This window comes from Taurulus bubalis, assembly GCF_910589615.1.
Source record: "Taurulus bubalis genome assembly, chromosome: 10".
NCBI classification, from domain to species: Eukaryota; Metazoa; Chordata; class Actinopteri; order Perciformes; family Cottidae; genus Taurulus; species Taurulus bubalis.
In genome coordinates this window covers 26,784,840-26,811,676 of record NC_136598.1, presented here as the reverse complement: position 1 = coordinate 26,811,676, position 26,837 = coordinate 26,784,840, and the positions used below count along the sequence as shown (strand labels likewise).

At 44.3% G+C, this 26,837-nt stretch overlaps 1 protein-coding gene across 3 annotated transcripts in view; it reads right to left on the bottom strand.

The window, feature by feature from the left end:
* LOC306742425 (alpha-2-macroglobulin) overlaps positions 1-26,611 on the bottom strand; it is a 32,054-nt gene extending 5,443 nt beyond the window's left edge. For 2 of the 3 annotated variants that reach the window (XM_079224805.1, XM_079224807.1), the window contains exons 1-27: positions 26,473-26,611; positions 24,245-24,425; positions 23,208-23,364; positions 21,815-21,867; positions 20,329-20,349; positions 19,374-19,539; positions 19,195-19,279; positions 17,978-18,098; positions 17,775-17,889; positions 17,577-17,686; positions 15,434-15,589; positions 14,968-15,204; positions 14,509-14,572; positions 13,998-14,143; positions 13,384-13,533; positions 12,986-13,141; positions 12,742-12,832; positions 12,525-12,663; positions 11,700-11,925; positions 10,555-10,681; positions 8,634-8,755; positions 8,438-8,489; positions 8,152-8,235; positions 7,590-7,766; positions 5,654-5,735; positions 4,230-4,386; positions 1,314-1,388 (exon numbers count right to left, since the gene is read on the bottom strand). In XM_079224805.1, coding sequence (XP_079080931.1) covers positions 1,314-1,388; positions 4,230-4,386; positions 5,654-5,735; positions 7,590-7,766; positions 8,152-8,235; positions 8,438-8,489; positions 8,634-8,755; positions 10,555-10,681; positions 11,700-11,925; positions 12,525-12,663; positions 12,742-12,832; positions 12,986-13,141; positions 13,384-13,533; positions 13,998-14,143; positions 14,509-14,572; positions 14,968-15,204; positions 15,434-15,589; positions 17,577-17,686; positions 17,775-17,889; positions 17,978-18,098; positions 19,195-19,279; positions 19,374-19,539; positions 20,329-20,349; positions 21,815-21,867; positions 23,208-23,364; positions 24,245-24,425; positions 26,473-26,558 — 3,336 coding nt within the window. In that variant the 5' untranslated portion in view covers positions 26,559-26,611. Of the gene's footprint in view, positions 1-1,313; positions 1,389-4,229; positions 4,387-5,653; positions 5,736-7,589; positions 7,767-8,151; positions 8,236-8,437; positions 8,490-8,633; positions 8,756-10,554; positions 10,682-11,699; positions 11,926-12,343; positions 12,480-12,524; positions 12,664-12,741; positions 12,833-12,985; positions 13,142-13,383; positions 13,534-13,997; positions 14,144-14,508; positions 14,573-14,967; positions 15,205-15,433; positions 15,590-17,576; positions 17,687-17,774; positions 17,890-17,977; positions 18,099-19,194; positions 19,280-19,373; positions 19,540-20,328; positions 20,350-21,814; positions 21,868-23,207; positions 23,365-24,244; positions 24,426-26,472 lie in introns of all 3 variants that reach the window. The other variant, XM_079224806.1, reaches the window with a different exon arrangement.
* Positions 26,612-26,837: the final 226 nt, after the last annotated feature.

Below are 26,837 nucleotides of genomic sequence, written 5' to 3'. Positions count from 1 at the left end.
AAGGAAGAGGAAGAAGTGGAGGAAGAAGTGGAGGAGGAAGATGAAGAGAAGGAAGAGGAAGAAGTGGAGGAGGTGGAGGAAGAGGAATACGTGGAGGAAGTGGAGGTGGAGGAAGAAGAGGAAGAGGAAGAAGTGGAGGTAGAGGAAGAGGAGAGGGAAGAGGAAGAGGAGGAGAAGAAAGAGGAAGAAGTGGAGGTGGAGGAAGAGGAAGAAGTGGAGGAGGAAGAGAAGGAAGAGGAAGAAGTGGAGGAGGTGGAGGAAGAGGAATACGTGGAGGAAGTGGAGGTGGAGGAAGAAGAGGAAGAGGAAGAAGTGGAGGTAGAGGAAGAGGAGAGGGAAGAGGAAGAGGAGGAGAAGAAAGAGGAAGAAGTGGAGGTGGAGGAAGAGGAAGAAGTGGAGGAGGAAGAGAAGGAAGAGGAAGAAGTGGAGGAGGAAGAGAAGGAAGAGGAAGAAGTGGAGGAAGAGGAGAAGGAAGAAGTGGAGGAAGAGGAGAAGGAAGAAGTGGAGGTGGAGGAAGAGAAGGAAGAGGAAGAAGTGGAAGAAGAGGAGAAGGAAGAAGTGGAGGAAGAGGAGGAGAAGAAAGAGGAAGAAGTGGAGGTGGAGGAAGAGGAAGAAGAAGTGGAGGACGAGGAAGAGAAGGAAGAGGAAGAAGTGGAGGAGGTGGAGGAAGAGGAATACATGGAGGAAGTGGAGGTGGAGGAAGAGGAGAAGGAAGAGGAAGAGGAGAAGGAAGAAGTGGAGGACGAGGAGAAGGAAGAGGAAGAGGTAGAGGTGGAGGAAGAGAAGGAAGAAGAAGTGGAGGACGAGGAAGAGAAGGAAGAGGAAGTGGAGGAAGAGAAGGAAGAGGAAGAAGTGGAGGAAGAAAAGGAAGAGGAAGAAGTGGAGGTGGAGGAAGAGAAGGAAGATGAAGAAGTGGAGGAAGAGAAGGAAGAGGAAGAAGTGGAGGAAGAGAAGGAAGAGGAAGAAGTGTAGGAAGAGGAAGTGGAGGAAGAGAAGGAAGAGGAAGAAGTGGAGGAAGAGGAGAAGGAAGAGGAGGAAGTGGAGGTGGAGGAAGAGGAAGAAGAGGAAGTGGAAGAAGAGAAGGAAGAGGAAGTAGTGGAGGAGGAATAGAATGAAGAGGAAGAAGTGGAGGAAGAGGAGAAGGATGAAGTGGAGGATGAGGAGGAGAAGAAAGAGGAAGAAGTGGAGGTGGAGGAAGAGGAAGAAGAAGAAGTGGAGGAAGAGGAAGAAGTGGAGGTGGAGGAAGAGGAGGAAGATGAAGAGAAGGAAGAGGAGGAAGTGGAGGTGGAGGAGGAAGAAGCCGTCAGCCTCACCGTGGCGTTGCCATGGAGCTCCAGCAGGGCGGCGGTGACGTACGCAGTCAGCGTCACGTCGTCGCTCACGCCTCCCTGTGAGGAGAGAGCGGGAAACTATAAAGAACTACAAGTATGGACCCCTTGTAGTCCTCAGCCCAGGAGGTCATGTGTTCACCAGGAGGAGGTTATGTGTTCACCAGGAGGAGGTTATGTGTTCACCAGGAGGTCATGTGTTCATCAGGAGGAGGTTATGTGTTCACCAGGAGGTTATGTGTTCACCAGGAGGTCATGTGTTCATCAGGAGGTCATGTGTTCACCAGGAGGTTATGTGTTCACCAGTGTGTTCACCAGGAGGAGGTTATGTGTTCACCAGGAGGAGGTTATGTGTTCATCAGGAGGTCATGTGTTCATCAGGAGGTTGTGTTCATCAGGAGGAGGTTATGTGTTCACCAGGAGGAGGTTATGTGTTCACCAGGAGGTCATGTGTTCATCAGGAGGAGGTTATGTGTTCACCAGGAGGAGGTTATGTGTTCACCAGGAGGTCATGTGTTCATCAGGAGGAGGTTATGTGTTCACCAGAAGGTTATGTGTTCACCAGGAGGTCATGTGTTCATCAGGAGGTCATGTGTTCACCAGGAGGTTATGTGTTCACCAGGAGGTCATGTGTTCACCAGGAGGTTATGTGTTCACCAGGAGGTCATGTGTTCACCAGGAGGTCATGTGTTCATCAGGAGGTCATGTGTTCACCAGGAGGTTATTTGTTCATCAGGAGGTTATGTGTTCACCAGGAGGTCATGTGTTCACCAGGAGGTTGTGTGTTCATCAGGAGGTTGTGTGTTCATCAGGAGGTTATGTGTTCATCAGGAGGTCATGTGTTCATCAGGAGGTCATGTGTTCATCAGGAGGTCATGCGTTCATAACCTTGCACACCACTTAGAGAAAAGAAAAGAGAAACCCAACGGAGCGTCTTCTTCTGCTCGTTAGCCGTTAGCAGCAAAGTCCTGCGGCGTTGTTTTAGCTAACAGGGATAAAAGCTAACGGAACGAAAACACACAGCGGGATTGATGGTTTCTATTCAAGTGAAACTTTTCTAGTTGCTTTTGTTGTTTAATAAATATATATATATTTTTATTAATGGCTTTTTTTCATGTTTTTAAAATCACATCCATTGATCTTTGTTCTCACATGAAGCTACAATGTGTCAGACTACAGAGCTCAGCCACGTCTCTTCACAACCATCAGGCATTAAACTGTTAAACCCACATCCTGAGAAACATTTTTAAATATTGTAATAACTCTTTTAAGTATTTGAGGCATTACATGCTCTCAACAGGAAATGACGGAGAGCGATGCAACAAAGATTTGTGAAACAATTCCATGTTTTGTTTTGGTGACGATTGCCCCGTTACTGCTGATTGGAACGTCGCTGCTTTATTACACGTGAACCGGCCGTTAAACTCGTGGATTTAATTGAAGTGAACGTCTTCAGCTCGTCTCTCGTTTCCTTCCTTGAGGAAACGAGGAAGGAAACGCTCACCTCCTCCACGGAGGAGACGAGACGAGTGTCTGCTGGTGTCGCCGTAAAGATCAGAAACGTCTCATAGAATCAGCACAAAAGAAAAAGATTCTTTTTAGATCTCTGTTTTTGCTGCTGGTATTAATTATTGATCATTGATGATCCATATCAACAGACACAGATTCCTTTGTTGTTTGATTACAGCAGAATATACATTTTATGCCATCATCTTTGTTATAGTAATTTATATAGTTTTTTCTATTTTACTTCGAACATTTTTGTTTTTTTCCAATGATAATTAAATAAAATATATTATTTTGATAGTCGTTCTTGAAGTGTAATAATTAATTCAGCGCTATTAGGACGTTAAACATCATAATTCCTCTCTAATATCTATTTTATATTCATGTGAAAACATCTGGATTTATTCTAGTTCATCACCAACACTACATTTTACTAGATTACACCTGAACGCATCATGAGAACGTTATCATTTACCTTCAGCCAGTACTCATTTTCACTGAGCAGAGCCTGAACGCATCATAGTGTAAGTGAAGGGAACCTCCGCTGGTTCTCGTTAGCGGTGCTGCTAACGTTACTAGCTCTCCTGTTGGTTCTCCGTTAGCGGGACTGCTAACGTTACTAGCTCTCCTGTTGGTTCTCCGTTAGCGGTGCTGCTAACGTTACTAGCTCTCCTCTTGTTGGTTCTCTGTTAGCGGTACTGCAAACGTTACTAGCTCTCATCCTGCTGGTTCTCCGTTAGCGGTGCTGCTAACGTTACTAGCTCTCCTCCTGTTGGTTCTCCGTTAGCGGTGCTGCTAACTTTACTAGCTCTCCTGTTGGTTCTCCGTTAGCGGGACTGCTAACGTTACTAGCTCTCCTGTTGGTGGTTCTCCGTTAGCGGTGCTGCTAACGTTACTGCTAACGTTACTAGCTCTCCTCTTGTTGGTTCTCTGTTAGCGGTACTGCTAACGTTACTAGCTCTCATTCTGCTGGTTCTCCGTTAGCGGTGCTGCTAATGTTACTAGCTCTCCTGTTGGTTCTCCGTTAGCGGTGCTGCTAATGTTACTAGCTCTCCTGTTGGTTCTCCGTTAGCAGTGCTGCTAACGTTACTAGCTCTCCTCCTGTTGGTTCTCTGTTAGCGGTGCTGCTAACGTTACTAGCTCTCCTCCTGTTGGTTCTCTGTTAGCGGTGCTGCTAACGTTACTAGCTCTCCTCCTGTTGGTTCTCCGTTAGCGGTGCTGCTAACATTACTAGCTCTCCTCCTGTTGGTCTGAACACTGATTGGTTGTTTACAAAGTCACATGATCAGAGTCTAGAGAAACATCATGATGTCCTGATCACATCTACTGGATACTGGAGGATAAAACTGAATCTACTCTCTGGACGTTAGCGTTAGCGTTAGCTCCAGCGCTCACCTTCATCTCGTTGTGGAAGAGCTTCCCCACAGAGCGGATGCAGCCGTCGGGGCGCTGCAGGCCGGACAGCCAGAGCCTGGAGGCCGTGATGTGGGCGTCGTCCACAAAGATGTACGGTTTAGCCCCGCTGAAGGACTTCATCACGAAGGAGGTCAACCTGGAGGGGGGAGGGGGGGAGAGAGAGAGAGAGTCAGAGAAAGAGAGAGAGTCAGGGAATCAGAGAGAGAGAGAGAGAGAGAGAGTCAGAGAGAGTCAGAAAGAGAGAGAGAGAGAGAGTCCGAGAAAGAGTCAGGGAATCAGAGAGAGAGAGAGAGAGTCAGAGAGAGAGTCAGAGAGAGAGAGAGAGTCAGAGACAGTCAGAGAGAGTCAGAAAGAGAGAGAGAGAGTCAGAGAAAGAGAGAGAGTCAGAGAGAGTCAGAGAAAGAGAGAGAGTCAGAGAGAGTCAGAGAAAGAGAGAGAGTCAGAAAAAGAGAGAGAGTCAGAGACAGTCAGAGTCAAAAAGAGAGAGAGAGTCAGAGAAAGAGAGAGAGTCAGAGCGAGAGTCACACCCCACATATTGTATGAGGACCTTTTAAATTGTAGTAAATTTAAAATCCGTCCTGCTGATCCATTTGTTCATAAAGGATATTGATGAATGCGTCTTTAAATTTAAATAATCTATATATTTTATCCTCGACAAGGATTCATGGGATTTTAAAGACGGGATTTGGACAATTCTGTTCTAATTGAATTGAACACTTGAGAGCCCTAGTTTTCTCCTCACCACACACACACACACACACACACACACACACACACACACACACACACACACACACACACACACACACACACACACACACACACACACACTGTCCAGCAGCCTTTCAAACAGCAGGTTTTAAATCCCCCTGAGGCGCCGAGCTGTAAGCCCATTAAATGCAAATATTAATATTTTCTGGCAGGCTCCCTATAAAGTAAATTATTAGGATACTTGCCGGTGCCAAACAGGACACTGTGTGTGTGTGTGTGTGCGTGTGTGTGTGTGTGTGTGTGTGTGTGTGTGGGGCGCTCTAAATAAATGTTTTCACATGTTCTGAAACCAAATGATGCAACCGCAGTTTATCAAGAGTTACATAAATGAAGATATTCTGGTATTCATGTTTTTGGGACTGTGGAGTTCAGTGAAGTGGGCGGGATCTCTGCTTTTTACTGTTTTAATGAAACTAGACTGTTAATAATCCTTTCCTACATGAAGGAAAATAGATTTACATCTATTATTTTAACATTATGCTCATTTAAACGCTTAGTATTTAAAATAAATGACATAAAAAGGTGTCTTTTAATAAATGTGTGAAACGTGCTTCATTATTACACTTTTTTCAAACACGACTGATGCCCTTTGTTAAATGGGCCCTCAGCAGCGTCTTCCAGGTCCGTCTCACCAGGTGTTTCCAGACTCGTCCCTCTTCCCAAAGGCGCTGTAGGAGCCGTCGTCATGCTTATAGCTGAGCTCCCTCTGGTACCCTAAACACACACACACACACACACACACACACACACACACACACACACACACACTTACAGAAGGAACTGAAAGCAGCGCTGAGGAGACGATGACACAACCTCAGGAGTCGGTTTGAATAAGAGATCCAAGACGAAGCAATTTATAACCATGAAGAAAAAAACTAAACAAAATGTCACTGCAACATTCATTTGATCTTTTCCATCTCGACCTACAAACCTTTTTCAATAATGTACCTTTAAAATAAGAACGCCTTCCAGCCGGAGCCAAACCAGTTTGATGGAACAAAAGGTTTAAAAACAGAGCTTCAGATTTACTGAACGACGACAAGTTTAACTGGATAAAAACAATGAAATGCTTCTTTTCAAATGTTTAGGAAATGTTGTTCTACACAACAAATAAACCGTTTACTTTAACCAGATTGTGCTAAAAACAGAGTCATGACTTATTCAGACCAACGTGACCACATGAGAGAATCTCTGCTCTGCTTTCAGAGCTCCTGCAGTTCAGCTAGAGAGGACATTTATCTTATTAACACTAGAGCCTGCACTTCCTTTTCAACATGGGTAACACCTGTAGACACTTGAAACATGTTGCATAGATTCCATAGTTTTCCAATTTCTTTTGATTTTTATGAATTTTCAAAAGTAAAAGACCCAAACTGCTGTATTTGGATGTATTGAACACCATATGTAATATACAAGTGAAATATATGGTTTGGTACAAATTCAAATAGCATTCAAATAACCGGAATAACCAATGAGTCCTCGCCTGAATGTTCTCTGTTCTAAACCCTCTCTAACTTTGTTCTGCTTCATTTTATCAAAGTCAACCTTTGCAGAGAGAATGTTCACATATTGAGTTATGATTTGGGTTAGAGAATGTTCACATACTGAGTAATGATTTGGGTTAGAGAATGTTCACATATTGAGCTATGATTTGGGTTAGAGAATGTTCACATATTGAGCTATGATTTGGGTTAGAGAATGTTCACATATTGAGCTATGATTTGGGTTAGAGAATGTTCACATATTGAGCTATGATTTGGGTTAGAGAATGTTCACATATTGTGTTATGATTTGGGTTAGAGAATGTTCACATACTGAGTAATGATTTGGGTTAGAGAATGTTCACATATTGAGCTATGATTTGGGTTAGAGAATGTTCACATATTGAGTTATGATTTGGGTTAGAGAATGTTCACATATTGAGCTATGATTTGGGTTAGAGAATGTTCACATATTGAGCTATGATTTGGGTTAGAGAATGTTCACATATTGAGCTATGATTTGGGTTAGAGAATGTTCACATATTGAGCTATGATTTGGGTGACACCCTTTTTAGTTTGGGGATGACATTTTCGAGGAAAGGGCCTAAAAACGCTTTTTCACGTGATTTTACTCGCTCGACTATATGTGGTTAATTCGCGTCATTCGCATCTGAAAGGGGGCGTGGCTTATCTCCGTAAAAACAGTTACCATTTCCGCCATCCACCATGGAAATAACCACTAGTTCTGCTTTATACTTGTTGTGGAAATCCCACAAACGTCAGAACATCAAACTCCATCGTGTCTGGGTTCATAATATTAGCGTCATGCTAATTTTTCGTGTGTTATTCGCGTAATCCGCGCCACCCGCCGGAAAATGTACGTTGTTCGCAACCATTCGCGTCTGTGCATTGACGTTGCATGTAATCTAAAAAAATTCACAATGTTTTTGGTGTGAACGCAGCATAAAGACGTGTTCTAGTCCTGATGGGTCTGTTTCCAGAGAGGAGCAGGACTTTTATTTTGAAGAGCTAAACCGAGACCACAGAGTGAACCGAGACTTCCCCCCGTCGTCGTTCTCAGACTCACCGCTCTGCAGGAAGCCGGTCGCTCGGCGCTGGACGTCCGCGGTCAGCTGGGCCGTGCTCTGCAGGTAGTTCAGGATGAAGATGTTGGGCGCGAACAGCATCATGTTCTGCTCCCCGCAGCCGTACGGCATGGCCAGCAGCCGGTCCAGGTTCTGCATGGCCCGGCCCATCAGGTCCCCTAGGGGGCAGCGAGGAGGGGGGTGAGCCAGAGTCTAGTCCGCCTGATCTAGTCCGCCTCGTCTAGTCCGTCTCGTCTAGTCCGTCTGGTCCAGTCAGTCAATCTTATCTAGTCAGTCTCGTCTAGTCCGTCTCATCTAGTCCATCTGATCCAGTCAGTCAATCTAATCTAGTCAGTCTGATCTAGTCAGTCTTATCTAGTCCATTTTATCTAGTCTGTTTTATGGATCTCATCGAGTCAGTTTTATGTAGTCCATCTTATCTAGTCCATCTGATCCAGTCAGTCAATCTCATCGAGTCAGTTTTATCTAGTCCATCTTATCTAGTCCGTCTGATCTATTCCGTTTTATGCGTCTGATCTAGTCCGTATTATCAAATCCACGAACCCAGAACAGAGACGGAGGCCCTGGCCGATCCAGCCACAAACCTCTCGGGCAGCACCAGGGAGATGTTCTTCTCGACGGGCCCGTCTGGAGACACAAAGCAGTGCATAGCGGATTAGCTTAGCATAAAACCACAGTTTAGCATATCCTTTTTGAAGCTCACAAAGTAATTACATTTTACTTGATTACTCTGCACAAAGGTCCGCGGGGAGGACACGACGAGGCTAGCAGTTTCCACCTGTTTCCAGGCTTTATGCTAAGCTAAGCTAACAGTGCTAGCTAAGCTCACCTGCAGGACAGAGGAGTGCGTTGTGGCTGACCATCTGAGGCGTTCCTTCAGCCTTCAGGCAGAAACAGAGAGAACAGATCATGTCGTTAAAAAGGCAACAAGTCCTGTAAACGAGTGTGTGTGTGTGTGTGTGTGTGTGTGTGTGTGTGTGTGTGTCTGTGAGTGTGTGTGTGTGTGTCAGACAGAACTCGCTCACCTGCACCAGCAGGGTTCGGACCACCGTGTCGATCCGGCCCGCGTCGGGGACGCTGGCCACCTCGTTACCGCACAGAGTGTCAGTCCTCAAGGCCTCAGCGCTGACCTTCATCTCCACCTGACCTGAGACACACACACACACACACACACACACACACACACACACACACACACACACACCAACACACACACACCCACGCACAGACAGACAAATAGCTCTCCCTGTCACATTTTGTGTACGGAGGCAGAATGAACCAACCTCCTTCAGTCCCACTCATTATTCTCCATCACATCCCGTCTGTTTGCCTCTGTTTCTTCCCCCCGTCTCCCCCTCTCTTCGCCCTCATTACTCCCATTAGTTCCTCCTCACACCCAGCAGCCTTCACAGAGGACAGTCAGCCAGAGCGTTTCTGAGTGTTTCGTCAGAGACGACCTGACTTGTTAGTACAAGTGATTGTCAGCATTCCTCTGGGCTTGACGCTCATCAGCCTCGTCTTCATCGCTGCTGATGAAGGCTGGTGGAGAGCAGGAGGGTTTCCGTCAGCCTGCATCAGCTTCCAGCCGTCAGCCTCAACGCGTTAATTATCTCGTTCCGTCGGACGGAAACAAACATCAGCGTTTAATTATGAAGACGTGAAGACGATGTGATGCGAGCGACAGACATCAATGTTTTAAACGACATTAATACTTCACGGGGTTATTAAGTCGGGTTGACGAGCTCCTAAAAAGCTCCCTACGAATTCCATTCCCGTTTTTCATTTGTGAGTCAAGTTTAATACCCGTCAGTCAAGTTTAAGTTTAAGACCTTTCAGTTTAATACCAGTCAGTCAAGTGTAATACTGTTCAGTCAGACACGATTACACAGGTTTTTTCTGTACTTTTCTCATCGGTTTGAAGCAGTTGGAGCTCACCTGGACTAAAGTCACCTGGACTAAAGTCACCTGGACTAAAGTCTTCAGGACTACGGTCTTCAGGACTAAAGTCTTCAGGACTGAAGTCACCTGGACTAAAGTCACCTGGACTAAAGTCACCTGGACTAAAGTCTTCAAGACTAAGGTCTTCAGGACTAAAGTCTTCAAGACTAAAGTCTATAGGACTAAAGTCTTCAGGACTACAGTCTTCAAGACTAAAGTCTATAGGACTAAAGTCTTCAGGACTACAGTCTTCAAGACTAAAGTCTTCAGGACTAAAGTCTTCAGGTCTACAGTCTTCAGGACTAAAGTCACCTGGACTAAAGTCACCTGGACGAAAGTCTTCAGGACTAAAGTCTTCAGGACTGAAGTCACCTGGACTAAAGTCACCTGGACTAAAGTCTTCAGGACTGAAGTCACCTGGACTAAAGTCACCTGGACGAAAGTCTTCAGGACTAAAGTCTTCAGGACTACAGTCACCTGGACTAAAGTCTTCAGGACTACAGTCACCTGGACTAAAGTCACCTGGACTAAAGTCTTCAGGACTAAAGTCTTCAGGACTACAGTCACCTGGACTAAAGTCTTCAGGACTACAGTCACCTGGACTAAAGTCTTCAGGACTACAGTCACCTGGACTAAAGTCTTCAGGACTGAAGTCACCTGGACTACAGTCACCTGGACTACAGTCACCTGGACTACAGTCACCTGGACTAAAGTCTTCAGGACTACAGTCACCTGGACTAAAGTCTTCAGGACTACAGTCACCTGGACTAAAGTCTCTGTTAGTGGAGAGAGAGAGAGAAATAAAACACTAATTTAAAGCTCATTGATTATAATTAGTTTTGGTTGGATGGGATATTATTTGCTTTTACTGTAAAGCATTTTGTAACTTTGAGTTATGAGATGATTTCTAAATATAGTTACTATAATAATTATTCATAATTGCTATTAACAGTTCTTAATAATATCGTAATTATTATTATACTATGTATGTACTATGTATTATAATACCCAGAGCGGTTGGAGTTAGGATCCAGGAGAAGGTCCTGCTGTCCTCTCCACACAGACACACTTGGTACCGGCAGCCGTCGCAGCTCCTGAAGTCGTACCGGTCAGACTCGGCCAGCGTAACGTTCACCTGCAGACACACACATTAAAATATAATACATACATACATACATACATACACACATACATATATATATATATATATATATATATATATATATATATATATATATATATATATATATATATATATATACATATATACATATATATATATATATATATATATATATATATACATACATACATACATACATACATACATATATATATATATATATATATATATATATATATATATATATATATATATATATATATATATATATATATATATATATATATATATATATATATATATATATATACATATATATATATATATATATATATATATATATATATATATATATATACATATACATATATATATATATATATATATATATATATATATATATACATACATACATACATACATACATACATACACACATACATATATATATATATATATATATATATATATATATATATATATATATATATATATATATATATATATATATATATATATATATATATATATATATATATATATATATACATACATACATACATACATACATACATACATACATATATATATATATATATATATATATATATATATATATATATATATATATATATATATATATATATATATATATATATATACATATATATATATATATATATATATATATATATATATATATACATACATACATACATACATACATACACACATACATATATATATATATATATATATATATATATATATATATATATATATATATATATATATATATATATACATATATATATATATATATATATATATATATATATATATATATACATACATACATACATACATACATACATACATACATATATATATATATATATATATATATATATATAAATAAACATATATGTATATATATTCATGCAAAGGGACACAAGATGAACTGCCCCTTCAGTGTCCGTTACTATCGAACCCTTGGGCTGCAGGGTTCTGAGCATCTGAAGTTATTTACCATGATGCACTTGGAGAGGTAGTTGAACACGGTGGCTCTGAGGGTGAACGCCTCCCCTCGGATGACGGAGTACGGCAAGGTGAGGCTGACGAAGAACGGCTGGAAGGCCGTGAGCCCGACGCCGGGCGACACGCCGAAGCCCACCGACGAGACGCAGAACGCTCCGGCTGCCCATTTGGTGATGGTGTCGGGCACCGACTTCTCCAGGTCCACCGACCCGCCGGCTCTGTGACGACACGGACGAGAGTCACGTGACCAAGAAGAGGTTTAAGTAGCACGGAGACTCCCGTAACGTCTCTTTTTTAGAGACTTCTATACAACCAGAGGAGTCGCCCCCTGGTGGTCAGGAGAGAGAATGCAGATTTACCACATAAAGCACAGACTTCTATACAACCAGAGGAGTCACCCCCTGGTGGTCAGGAGAGAGAATGCAGCTTTAACACATGCAGCATAGACTTCTATACACTTCTCTCTCCTGACCACCATGGGGTGACTCCTCTGGTGGTCAGGAGAGAGAAGGTTGCTGTCTGGTTGCATAGAAGTCGATGAGAAAACTTCTCACTTTACTTCAGTAAACATTGTGAAGATGCCCAAATGCCTGATAATCAGAAACAAGGTCTAACGAGTGGATCCCTGATTATTACCCAACAGGAACTAGGTCCCAGATCCAGGTCTCAGGGAAGAACGTCCTGACCGTCTCCTCCTTCTTCTCTACTTTACGTCTCAGAGTATTTCCCACCAACACCTTGCGGGACTTCAAGACCGGAGAGTCTTGGAAGACTTGAATATAAAAAAAAAAAAGTCTGGTTACACAACTGAACTTACCCGACAGACACCAGCTCCCAGATCCAGGTCTCAGGGAAGTACGTTCTAACAGTCTTTCTTTCCTCAGGCTGTGCTGCTGCTTCAAAAGACTCCACGACGGCGTCATCAAGTGCAAGAGCCTCGAATTCCATATCCATATCTTAAAGTTTACAGTACATCTCGTGTTGTTCCAGGGTCAAAATATGGTACACATCAGTGGAAAAATCATAAAACATACCAAGATAATCTGCATGGCCAAAAGCTATATTTTCGTAGCATTCGCGAGGTGCTTTCACGTCGGAGTTGGTCAAAAGTTTGATTCCCATTTTCTAGAAGGAAAAAGGGAGAGATGATAAAACATAAATAAGAGAAGCCATCGTAAGGTCAGGAGTATGATGATGAACACAGAAATGATATGATAATGTCAACATATTTTCTACCGTATAAATATATTTATATATATATATATATAAGTGTTCTACTTTGAAGACGGTGTAGACGTCATTCTGCGGTTCGGGCGTCCTGAAGTAGTCTGAGAGCTGCTCCTGAAGCCCTGAGCCCAGGCAGAGGTACGGCTCGTTGTCCTCCACGCCGTAGGAGTAGCCCGTTAGCTTCTGGAGAGGCAGCTGGCTGTACAGCTGACACACACACACACACACACACACACACACATACACACACGTTCTTAATACACATTTAAATCATCTCAAACAAATAAATAAATAAAAGAATAAATGAACTAAATGTAGTTTGAGAGGCTTTGCACACTAGCTAGCTATTAGTCAACGCTACACTCAGAAATCAAGGCATTCCTCTTGTTACAGTAAAACCGCCCCGTTCAGGCGCCGGTCATAGCGTGGGACAGACGAGCATCACGTACGTGGTCCACGCTGAGCTCGCGCTCCGGCTGCAGCAGCAGGACGCTCTGGTCCACGGCCCGGACGGAGCACAGGGAGCCCGGCTCGGCCTGCAGGCTGAGCCGGGTCCTGGAGGCCGGGAGCGCCTGGGGGGAGGAGAACCTCAGGGACACCTGCACAGGGGGGCGGAGCCAGAGTCAGTTATAGAGCCGAGGGGGCGGAGCCAGTGTCAGTCAGTAGAGCCCGAGGGGGCGGAGCCAGTGCCAGTTCGTAGAGTCCGAGGGGGCGGAGCCAGTGCCAGTTATAGAGCCCGAGGGGGCGGAGCCAGTGTCACTTATAGAGCCCGAGGGGGCGGAGCCAGTGTCAGTTATAGAGCCCGAGGGGGCGGAGCCAGTGTCAGTTAGTAGAGCCCGAGGGGGCGGAGCCAGTGTCAGTTCGTAGAGCCCGAGGGGGCGGAGCCAGTGTCAGTTCGTAGAGTCTGAGGGGGCGGAGCCAGTGTCAGTTATAGAGCCCGAGGGGGGAGAGCCAGTGTCAATGAGTAGTTATTTACTCTGTAATGGTGAACGTTACACTGTGTCCACAGGGGGCAGTATGGATCAACAATGGTCCGTTTTTAAAGCTGTCATTCACGTCGTACCTTGTTATTCAGGCAGAGCCGCACGGGGAAGTCCTGGCTGTTGGCCAGAACCGCTCCACTGGGCATCACGCCGTAAACCACCACCTGGGCGACCGGCGCCAGGTCTGTAACCCGGCGGAGTGACACGGACAGCTCTCCTTTGTTGACTGCAGCGGGAAACAAAGGGAAGCAAAGAAATGAGACTGTTGTGAAACTATGAAAATACATAAAAACACAAATAAAATGTACTATGTTGGTTTGTGGACTGATCTTTAAAGCATCAAGTCCGATTTCGGCGTCACCATCGCATTACGGCCGACGCCACTCCTGATGTTAAAAATGTCACTACATTCACTGGATAGTTGTTCACTTTGCTGGGCAAGTGGCACACGATGGGTTAATCTGAGCTTTTTCCGCTTAAAAACAGCTGCCTTGGTTGGTTTGTCGTTGGTTGTGCTGACAATAAGGGAAATGCAGTTCATCACCAGACTAATCCTTTAAGATGGCAGTTTAAAGTAACATTCGTTTGTACCAGTTCCTGCTTTAACAGCCACTGGGACTCGGCCGTGCTGCACAATTCCACCTCTGGACATCACCTAGAAAGAAACATAACACCGGCATCACAAAGATGTCTGGACTACAATCATATACACTCAGTGGACACAAATAGGTGCAGTTCTCTAACTCTAACCCTTTAAGCCCACACCCTAACCCTAATAACCCTAACCCCTAATCCTATTTATTGTTTAGGTTGCATTTAGAGGTTGTACATGGGGATTATATATTATTGTAGCCCTAATTTTTATGTTTAATATAATACCTAACATGTTTTTTGGGGGGTTTATACCATGATTTTTTCTTGATTTTCCTGATATAAAAAGGGTCCCCTGATCAGGGGACCGTAGGGCTCAATTACTGTTCAACTAGTCGTTAGCGTAACGAAGGCAACACGCGTGATCGAAGGGATCTTTAAACATGACAGAAGTCTTACCAGGTAAAAGAAGTCGACAACTTCCTGTTCCTTCTTTAGCTCTTCCCCCTGGATGATGTACTGAGCGTGCACCGTCGCATCTTTGTCGCAGGCGAGCTTCCCGTTTACCTGCATGAGCTTCAGGAAACTATTGCTCTTGGAGTAAAATGGTGTGACCTTGATGTTGGCCGACCTGTACTCCGGTCGGCGCACGTTGCCCAAATACCGCTCGGCCTCCTCCGTCTTTCTAGAACTCGCCTGTTGACGCAACAACAACGACAACAACTGGGTCAAAACACTTCACATCAAACACTCTTGTTATTACCAACAAACCCACATTAAAACCAGTCCTCAAAAAGGGGATTCATTTAACACGAATGTAGCGCCGTGTTGTTCACCTCCAACGCGATCGATTGTGGTGGAAAGTCTCATTAATCAGATTTGGATCGTATTCTGACGAACACCGATCGGAACAGCAGGGACCAACCTTAATGAACACGGTGCCGTTCCAGAGGGCGGTGTCCAGAGAGAAGGAAGCCACGCCCCTCTCGTTCGTGATGACCGTTGTGTTTACAGTCTTGTCGTCGGACAGATACACCGCCTCGTTGGCGACGGCTTGGTTGTCGGCGCCGATCAACTTGACCTGCGAAAAAGTCAGAAAACAGAAGCTAGCCCTCAGCAGACGAATCATTCGATCAACACGCTAATTATTTTACAACATTCTTCGGCATTTCCAGGAGGAATGAAAACTCTACCTTTGCGGTGCTGGTCAGTGACCCTTTGAAATCAGCGACCGCGGATCCGCGGGATACGATGTTTACGTTTTGTAAATATTAATTTCTTCGCGATAATTCTGCACAGAAATATGATTAGACTTCTCCAAAATTCATTTCTGTTTCCTCTGCCTTCTGCCCGCGAGATCGTACGAAATTCACAGAGCGAGATATGAGCGTTCTACACACCGACGTGTCGTATGACGCGTACAAAGCTTCACTGTGAGAGAGAGAAGAGAGAGCAGGGAGTTTAGCCTGAGCGAAGCTATACTGGAGCTTCAGAGCCTGAAGGATTCCATTTCTGCGTTGAAGAGGACAACGCCAATAAAAGGGATCCATTTGAAGATGGGTAAGTGTATTTACTGAACTTTGCAATAGCATATTTACGTTAGTAACGGCCCCCCTGTAACTTAGTACGACTAGTAGTGTTGGATCTCCGTTACATGTTTGTAAGACTGTAACTACCGTAGTGTTTACGCTACGATAGCATTTTTAGCTCATGCATGAGCATAGCTGGATCTCTGTTACGTGTTTGAAAAATGGCACGGCACAGTACGTAATCATTACTATTGTAGTGTTAACGTTAGCATTTTTAGCTCATGTCATGAGCATAGCTGGATCTCTGTTAGCTTAGCAACGTTAGCACATAGCTCATGCAGTGTCTTGAGCATAGTCAGTGTTGGATCTTTGTTACGTGTCGGTGTGTAATCGTTACTTTCTTTCAGTGAACTTATACTGACTAGTAGTGAATTTATTTTACAGAGAGGATTCACAGCTGTCAGGGTCCAGAGGACAACATGCAGCCTCCAGTCCGTCTGCCTGCCAACACATCACCACCGCCAGCCACTCCAGCACATCCCCACCAGATAATAATACATTTGGTTTTAGACATTTATTTACATGTGTCTACCATTTTATTCATATATTCCACTGCTTTTGTGAACCTAAGACCTTTGTTAAACCAATTCCAAGCACCAAAGCAGTTTGTTCACATGAGTAAAGTTATGTTTTCAAAACGAATTTAAAAAATCAAGTGTCAATTTTTCAGTTTTAGGGTCATATTATCTCTTTACACTTGTGCCTTAGGACAATGGTACCTCATTATATAGAGATCTGCGATTGTTCTGCAATATTTGATGTAAAACACATCAGTATCTATCATATGCAAGTGCCTTTAAAAAGGTGAATTAAAGAAATTATGTAAAATCGAGAAAATAACCCCCAACTCCCGAGGGTTAACGGGGTAATTCCCCCTGGGAGCATGAATGTGGTCAGAGATATTCATGGAAATCTTCCCTTTATAGTACAAGATATCTTATGTGCAAACAAAAAAAGTGGCACGAGAGTTTATCTAATGGCGTGTCCAAGATATGAAGGGTTCATCCTCTGGGGAGCAAGAATGTGATCAGTTTCATGTTATCAGTAAATTGTACTGCCGTCTGCTGGAACTTATGGCCCGATAGGCGCACGACAAAAAGATCTCTATTTCATAGACAACTTGTCATGCTACCTTGTCACGGACGTAGTTGTGTGGAAATATTGATGACATGTTGAAATGAGTCAGCAAAAACACAGATTTATCCTCTGGGGATCGTGAATATCGTCACCGTAGTTCATTACTTCAATAGGGCAATCTTAAAATGCTGTTGTGTGCACTAACTGGGATTAGCTTGCGATTAGCTTCCTCTCTGCGAGGCGTTACGCTGTGCTGGAAACTCTGAGAACGTTATACAGAAGTCCGCAGTGCTTCAGAACTTATTTTACTGCTGGATTCCACCCTCTGGGGACCATGAACGTCCGTACAAATATTGTATAAAAGACGTTTTGCTGTGCGGACATTCTTCAAAGACGGACTACCTTCCCCTCCAATGGGATGCCAGGCTGGTAGGCTGCAGGTTTGTCCTCAAAGGTCACCGTCCTCAAGATCGAGCTGAAGCCGGTCTGCCCACTGCCTTTCAGAACGACCCCTGGGTGGCATTGAACACACATCATCAGGAACCAGCGGCCATTACTCAGTGGTCTGGTCAACCCCAGAGGTGTATTCGGTGGACCCACCTGTGCCGTACTCCTCCAGTTCAGCCGTCACCTCAAAGTTATCCATGTACATGGTCTTGTTGAGGAAAAATGCGTTCAGGTTCACAGTTTGTGTGGCGCAACCGCTTTTATCCATCTGGAAGATAATAACACCAGTCAATTAAAACAATGTTGCGAAAGAAGACTGTGCCTACAGCAAGTCACGGGTTCTTATGAGTACTCGCCGTCATTTCATACGTCTGGCACGCATCCTTTTTTTGGTGTGATGAATACCAGCGATACGGACTGTTTCTTCTACAAATCTCTGTCTTGGCTGAACCCACAACGGGTTTCCCATAAGTGTATCTGCAGGGGGGGGAAAGCACGAGAGATGATTTCATGTTAATATCGCTGAATAGACGTCATTCATTATTAGACCAACCTGGACCTCAAAATCCTTGATGGCTGCTCTGTGCATCAACCCTAAAAACATTGTGGTAAAAATCATAGACTTTATATAAGAAGTGGACGAAGTCATTGTGACGACATCTTGGATTATGGCCGACGCCATGTTCTTTGTTTTGCAACAAGTGAACAGGAAGTGACCATATTTGGACTGAGGAGGAGTGACGTAGAGACCTGTCAATCACCTTGTAGCCCTGCCCCTAAAGCGTCCCCTTCTTTATGGTCCGTTTGACTCTAAATGACCATAATTTACTAAATGAACATCATGCTGTATTGAAGAAGACTTGAAACTAGAGATTGAGACATAAACTCATGTTTACAATGTTTACTGAGGGAATACATCAAGAGAAGTAGAGTCATTTATATAGACTTCTATACAACAAGAGGAGTCGCCCCCTGGTGGTCAGGAGACAGAATGCAGCTTTAACACATGAAGGATAGACTTCTATACAACAAGAGGAGTCGCCCCCTGGTGGTCAGTAGAGAGAATGCAGCTTTAACACATGAAGCATAGACTTCTATACAACCAGAGGAGTCGCCCCTGGTGGTCAGGAGAGAGAATGCAGCTTTAACACATGAAGCATAGACATCTATACAACCAGAGGAGTCGCCCCTGGTGGTCAGGAGAGAGAATGCAGCTTTAACACATGAAGCATAGACTTCTATACAACCAGAGGAGTCGCCCCCTGGTGGTCAGGAGAGAGAATGCAGCTTTAACACATGAAGCATAGACTTCTATACAACCAGAGTTGCCGCCCCCTGGTGGTCAGTAGAGAGAATGCAGTTGTTTCCACCGTTATTGCGGTTAGCACCGCTAGCTGCAGCCTCCGTCTTAGTGGTCACCATGTTGAGAGCCATCTGGAGGCAATGGATATGCCTCCAGATGTAAATTAAAGAAATATGCACGAGAGCCGTAGTATCATTACGGATTATGTTTCCTGAGTGAGGAGAATTAATTTTTTCAGCATAATAAAACGTGTTAATTTGGGAAACTCACTTTCCACAAATCTTCAGCATTGCCTCTTTGTCCAGGATGCTAATCACACTGGGCAGATGAACCTTTACTTCAAACTTTGGCAAAACTAAAACGGAAACAGAATGAAAATTTTCAAAAAAAAGATAAGTTTTGGTAAATTATTACTATAATATTTGTTTTGCATGCAAACTGCTGCCGACCGTATTCCTTGATGTCAAAGCTGTGGATTATTTTCTCTCCTTTGTCCGTCCTGGCGGTGATGGTGTAGCTTCCTTGCACCGCCTCAGGAATCACGGGGTGCGAGAGGTCGAGGATGCCGCTGACGGTCTGATCCAACCACTGGGCGATGCGGTTTGAGTTGGGATCCTAAAGAAAGACCAAGAGGAACGCTGACGGCTGTATGCTGCAGAGCACCAGCTAAAGAGACTGCATTTCTACGACATAATACTATAATGCAACCTCCAGTGCCTGGGACAACCACTAGAGGTCGCCAAAATCGAAGGTTCTAAAATCCTGAACATTAGGGCTTTATAATTTTGATCTTAAAAATTATATTTTGTGTGTGCATATAATTATACAATTGGCACACCAATGTGCATGTGAGACAGAATTTGGAATTTATAAGCCAACAAAACCAGATAATTTTGTAATAATCCTGTTAAATGCTTGTGACCAAATGCAAGAATATCACGTATTTTAAATCAAAATCTCTCTCTTATCTTCCTATGAAACTTAAACATATTTACAATAGCCATGTATCCAAATGTTATTTGAGATTATCAAGCTTAATTAATCCACGTCATCATGGAAGGAAACTGTTTCTACAGCTGCGTCGCTGTACTGCTCCACAAATCCCTGAACGATTCACAGCCTAAACTATACGCCCTCAATTATTCTGTCTGAGTCCTGAAACACAGACATGAGTCAGAATTGTTGCACTTCCTGTTTCTGATTTATAAAAGAGGTCAGTGAACGCCCCTCTTAAAGAGTCTAAAGGAGACGACTAAGCGTCCTCACGAGGACACTCGGCCTCCTTCAGCTCAGTGGAGGAGACGTGAGGTCATGTGACCGTGGTGGAGTTCCTCTATAGGCTAACATGAGGTCATGTGACCGTAGTTCAAACAGATAATAATAATAATAATAATAATAACTTACCTTGAGCTCCACTATTTTGTACTGAAAAAGAAAAAAACAATTATACACAAGTTAATACGCTGTATTTGTATAGTAGTAAAACTAGTACAACTCTTTCTCCAGCAGAAACTCCACAGATATTAAATAAACAGAAGAACTGTTTAGTTGGAAACATTCACAATAGCTGAGTCCTCTAGTTGTATAGAAGTCTATGCTTCATGTGCTAAAGCTGCATTCTCTCTCCTGACCACCAGGGGGCGACTCCTCTGGTTGTATAGAAGTCTATGCTTCATGTGCTAAAGCTGCATTCTCTCTCCTGACCACCAGGGGGCGACTCCTCTGGTTGTATAGAAGTCTATGTAAATGACTCTACTTCTCTTGATGTATTCCCTCAGTAAACATTGTAAACATGAGTTTATGTCTCAATCTATAGTTTCAAGTCTTCTTCAATACAGCATGATGTTCATTTAGTAAATTATGGTCATTTAGAGTCAAACAGACCATAAAGCAGGGGACGCTTTAGGGGCGGGGCTACAAGGTGATTGACAGGTCTCTACGTCACTCCTCCTCAGTCCAGATATGGTCACTTCCTGTTCACTGATTTCAACATAAACGTGTTCAAATATAAAGCGCTGAGGTCAGAACTCTCCAGCTTCATAGTTTCCTACGACGGCGTATGAAACCTTCCTCAACACATTTTAATGAATTAAATAAAGTCGTGTTTTCAAAACCTGAGAAAGGCCCCGCGCGCCGTATTGATTCAGATGTTCTGGGTCAGACGCGGCGTTTGCCAAATGAGCCCGACAGCGTGTTTATCACACGGCTCCACACGGCGCCTCACGCCCACGCCGTCTCTACGGCAACAAACAGCTGCTGTCACCGCCCACCGCCTGAACCGAAATAGACCCGCAGCCTCTGACGGCTCGGGAGGAACACCAGACTGCAAAGTTCACTGCTGGAGTTATTACTCACATCCTACATCATCATCATCCTCCTCATCCTCATTATGGAGGGACAGATATATATCTATATACACACACTGTATATATATATAAATAAAACACACACACACACACACACACACATATATATATATGTGCATTATATTTCTTTATAATGCGTTTCGTGGTTGTAGTTTAGCAAATGACATCAGTAGATATCATAGTGTGTGTGTGTATATACACACACACATATATATATATATATATATGTAATCACATATATACACACGTGTGTGTTTTATATATATATACACACACACACATGTATATAAATATATACTTGTCTATATCTATCTATACACACATACTGTATACATACATACATATATATATATATATATATATATATATATATATATATATATATATATATATATATATATATATATATATATATATATATATATATATATATATACACACACACATATATACACACGCACGTATACATATACACACACACACTGCACACACACTATATATATAAATAAATCAATAAAACTCACCACTCGATCCACAGGGATGAAGTTCGTGTCCAAGGAGACGATTCGGAACTTGACTTTAAAGAAAAGACAAAGAAAAAGAAGTATTTATTCTGTAAATATAAAAAGCAAACAGCAATACAAACAATCAGGATAATCCATTTAAATCAAATCCTCCAGAACAGCTGAGCGACGTGTGATGGCACTAAATAAATACTACATTTCCCACAATGCAACTCAACCCTCTGCCTTTGTTCTACAGGCTCTCTGTGAATCCCCCGAGCGGAAGCCAAAACAACCCGATGACATCACTACGACCGCTTCCTCAGACGAGACGCCGCTGCTCCGGAGACGCGCTATCAAGTTGCATTCTGGGAAGTGCATCAAAACACAATTCAAAGCCAACATCAATCTTTAAAAATTTGTTTTTTAACCTTTGGATTTGAAGTTATTCCTTGTCTTCATTTAAAAATGTACTTCAACCACACAAAGTACCCCAGTTTTTGCTTACGCTTCCACTGGTAACCTGGTGTTTAACATCATATTGCTATGAATTGTGGGTAATTCCTTTGGGGAAAGGTGTGCAGAAATGCGGATTAAGGGAAAGTTTTCAACAAAGGGTTTAAAATGTGAGAGAGACTGAACACTGGAGGGTCGGACAGTCGGAGCTGGACCCTGGTGGACCCTTATGGACCCTTATGGACCCGGATGGACCCGGATGGACTCTGATCGACCCTGATGGACCATGCAGGGGCGTGTGGGAGGAGCTTGGCATCGGGCCGACTAGTCGCCCCCGTGTTACCTTGATTTCGTTATAAAAAACATGTTTTTCTCTCTCGCCTGCACAGAGAATCAATCATCTTGATGAATTGCAGAACATTTCACAACAGCAAAACGACATGAAACCCCGTTCAGCAGCTCTGGTGCAGAATGATCCAATAACCCAACCCTCATCCATCAAATGAACCATTTACAGCTCTCTCCTACGGACTCAGAGCGCATGTGATCAATTGAGAATTGAGACTTTATTATTATTCATGAGTTGCTTGAGAGTTTGCAGACGGATGTGTTGATGTAGTTTTGCTTTTGCCCTTTCACTTTAATTCATACTTCAACACAAAAAGGTTGTTTTGTGAGTGAAGAATTCCTTAAAATGAAGAAAAAACACAAACTACACGTAAAAAGAGCTGCGAGCTGTTGATTGTGTTTCTGTGTTTCCTCCTGAACTGTTGAACCACCATCATTCCTCCGTGTGCTGAACGCAGACAGCGCTCCTAAAGAGGCGACTCAGCGTTATGCAGATGTCATAATGTAGACCACGGAAATGTGCAAATGCAGCTGAATTAGTGAGTGTTGGTTTCTCCTCCCGGCGGGGAGCGCCGCCTCGTTAAACTCCCTCAAGGCGCTCCTCTCTCACCCGTCTGCCCCGGCTTGTAGACGGGTTTATCCGTCTGGACGACGTGGATGAAGGCAGCCGGCTCGATGAGGATTTTGGTCTTCTTGCTCATCGAGGCGCTGGCACCCTGAACGGTGACGTTGATGGTCGCCACGGTTTTGGACAGCACGGCCGGGACCTGCAGAAAGAAACGACGACCAGAAAGAGCAGCCGTCAGACAGGAAGGAACGCTTTTACATGGAGATGTTGTCACCTGCTAATAGAGCTGCTATTATACAACAGGGAATGCTTCCAAATTTGGTGGAAGGGGGATTTTGTGTGTTGTGAGACTGAAGGTTGGGGGCGGTTAGGTTGTGGGGCAGTTAGGTTGGGGGGGGGGAGGTTTAGATTGGGGTTGGCAAGGGTTAGGTTTGTGGGCGGTTAGGTTGGGGTTGGCGTTTGGGGGGGTTAGGTTGGGGGTAGGTTAAGGGTAGGTTGGGATTGGCGGTTGGGGGGGTTAGGTTGGCGGTTGGGTTGGGGTTGGGGGGGTTAGGTTGGGGTTGGCGGTTGGGGGGTGGTTAGGTTGGGGGTAGGTTGGGGTTGGGGGGGTTAGGTTGGGGTTGGCGGTTGGGGGGTGGTTAGGTTGGGGGTAGGTTGGGGTTGGGGGGGTTAGGTTGGCGGTTGGGTTGGGGTTGGGGGTGTTAGGTTGGGGTTGGCGGTTGGGGGGTGGTTAGGTTGGGGGTAGGTTGGGGTTGGGGGGGTTAGGTTGGGGTTGGTGGTTGGGGTCTAGATTAATGCAGGTAGATATCTAGGCCTCTGGCAGAAAGCAGCCTTTGTTTAGTTTGCAGACAGACAAACAGTCTCGGGGACGGAGAGAGAGAGTCAGCGCTATTGTCACAAAGCTGATTGAGGTCGCGGGTCATTTCCATGGAACCCCCCCCTCCTCCAGTAAGTTGCATAACAGCAACAGAACCGCCTCCTTGTCCGCATTGGCCCGTTAGTTGGATGGAGTTCTGAGAACCTCCTGGACTCGTTTCACCGCGGGACAAAAACACACGTAAGAAGTGTGCGGGTCAGACCTGGAAGCTTAAGCAGCGGTAGAAGTCCTCGCTGACGTCCTCCTCCAGGATGGCGGTTCTGCTGGAGCTCGTCTCCAGGACCACGGTCAGGTCCACGGGCTCCGTGGGCCCGTGGACCTGAGCGCACAGGGTCTCCCGCTGGCCGCCCCGCACCAGGGAGCTCACGGTCACCGCAAACACTCTGCAGGTAGAGGAAGAGGACATGAGCGGGGACCTGGTGATGGTCTGTAATATTGTTCCTATATTATGTCAGCGTTGCGTTTACAACTTGTTTCTGTAAATGTGGAAAAAAAAAAAACACCAGTGGTGCAGTTTTGATGCATTTGTACATTAATTTAGCTTTTTAATGTTCTGCTATTTTATACTTGACTCCATTTAAAAAGGATATTTGTAGAAATATAATAATATCCGTCACAAAACCAGTACTTTTACTTTTGTTGCCAGTACTTTTCCCACCACTGAAAAAGACAAAAGCTAATCCGTATTGGAAGTGTGTTGTTATTTAACGGGGTTTCCATGAAACATAAAGGACACTTCATTCAGCTGGTTGCTGCTGCTGAGAATGTTGATGTCGGAGCGGAAGTTTCACAACGATGAAAGGTTACCTGATGTGGACACAAAAACCATGAAAAGGGCCCTAAAATAGGGGTCCTTTTATATCAGGCCACAAGGTACAAATCAAGAAAAAATACATTGTATAAATCCCCCCCAAATCCCCCCAAAAAACATGGTATAAATCCAAATAAACATAGAAATCAGGTCTACAATAATATATAATCCCCATGTACATCCTCTAAACAAAACTCTAACAATAAATATGATTAGGGCTTAGGGTTTATGATGAGGATTTAGGGGGTTAAATATATATTCAAACAAGGTAAACACAGAGCAGAGAACACACAAAACAAAGGTCAGAACTGAGTGAACATGGAGAGTTGTGTTTGTGAAACAGAGCACAGACCTGGACACCAAGTTCCTGGAACTGGTCACCAGTAGAGGGGTTAGTAGATTAACTGGTCACCAGTAGAGGGGTTAGTAGATTGTAACTGGTCACCAGTAGAGGGGTTAGTATATTAACTGGTCACCAGTAGAGGGGTTAGTAGATTAACTGGTCACCAGTAGAGGGGTTAGTAGATTGTAACTGGTCACCAGTAGAGGGGTTAGTAGATTAACTGGTCACCAGTAGAGGGGTTAGTAGATTGTAACTGGTCACCAGTAGAGGGGTTAGTAGATTGTAACTGGTCACCAGTAGAGGGGTTAGTAGATTAACTGGTCACCAGTAGAGGGGTTAGTAGATTGTAACTGGTCACCAGTAGAGGGGTTAGTAGATTGTAACTGGTCACCAGTAGAGGGGTTAGTAGATTAACTGATCACCAGTAGAGGGGTTAGTATATTAACTGGTCACCAGTAGAGGGGTTAGTAGATTAACTGGTCACCAGTAGAGGGGTTAGTAGATTGTAACTGGTCACCAGTAGAGGGGTTAGTAGATTAACTGGTCACCAGTAGAGGGGTTAGTAGATTGTAACTGGTCACCAGTAGAGGGGTTAGTAGATTAACTGGTCACCAGTAGAGGGGTTAGTAGATTGTAACTGGTCACCAGTAGAGGGGTTAGTAGATTAACTGGTCACCAGTAGAGGGGTTAGTAGATTGTAACTGGTCACCAGTAGAGGGGTTAGTAGATTAACTGGTCACCAGTAGAGGGGTTAGTAGAGTGTAACTGGTCACCAGTAGAGGGGTTAGTAGATTGTAACTGGTCACCAGTAGAGGGGTTAGTAGATTAACTGGTCACCAGTAGAGGGGTTAGTAGAGTGTAACTGGTCACCAGTAGAGGGGTTAGTAGATTGTAACTGGTCACCAGTAGAGGGGTTAGTAGATTAACTGGTCACCAGTAGAGGGGTTAGTAGATTAACTTGACTTTGTCATATTTCTCAAAGGTTTAGCAGAGAAGAGCAGCTCATTCATCAAATGGTTAAGTAGCAGCAGAAGGACGCACGCGCACGCGCACTTGTCTACAGATTGCGTAACAGCACCTTAAGGCCAACACTCTGCGTTGCTCTTTATTGAGAGCAAACAACAAGACTTAAAACAAATGAACGTTTTACTTCATCACGTGCGTCTCCTACAAAAACACTGGCGCGCGCGTGCGCACTTGGCGTCTCCAGGCGCAGACCAACACGCAGAGTGCTGTTGGTGTTGTTGTTGTTGTTGTTGTTGTTGTTGTGACTCACGTGTCATTGAGCGGGGCCGCGCGCGCCGCGAGCAGGAGCGCGGCCGCGACGAGGAGGAGCGCGAGCGTCCGGGGGACTGGTGCCATGACGTCTGCGGGGAACGAGCGCTGCTGAGCGGCGACTGGAGCGCAGCGGACGGCGTCACGTCCAGCCTGGATGTGCAGGGGCCGGCGGCGGGATGCCGTTTATACCCCACTACCCCCACCAGAAACCTCCCTCTAGAGTCACTCCCCCCAGCACGTGGGCCCTTTGAGCCTCCTCCCTGTTCCCAAAAGAGTTTCACTTCCCGAAAACAATAGTCCAGGCATCGAGACAGGTTAACCATCTAACATGGGAAACAATGCAACAGAATGTATTTGGGCACT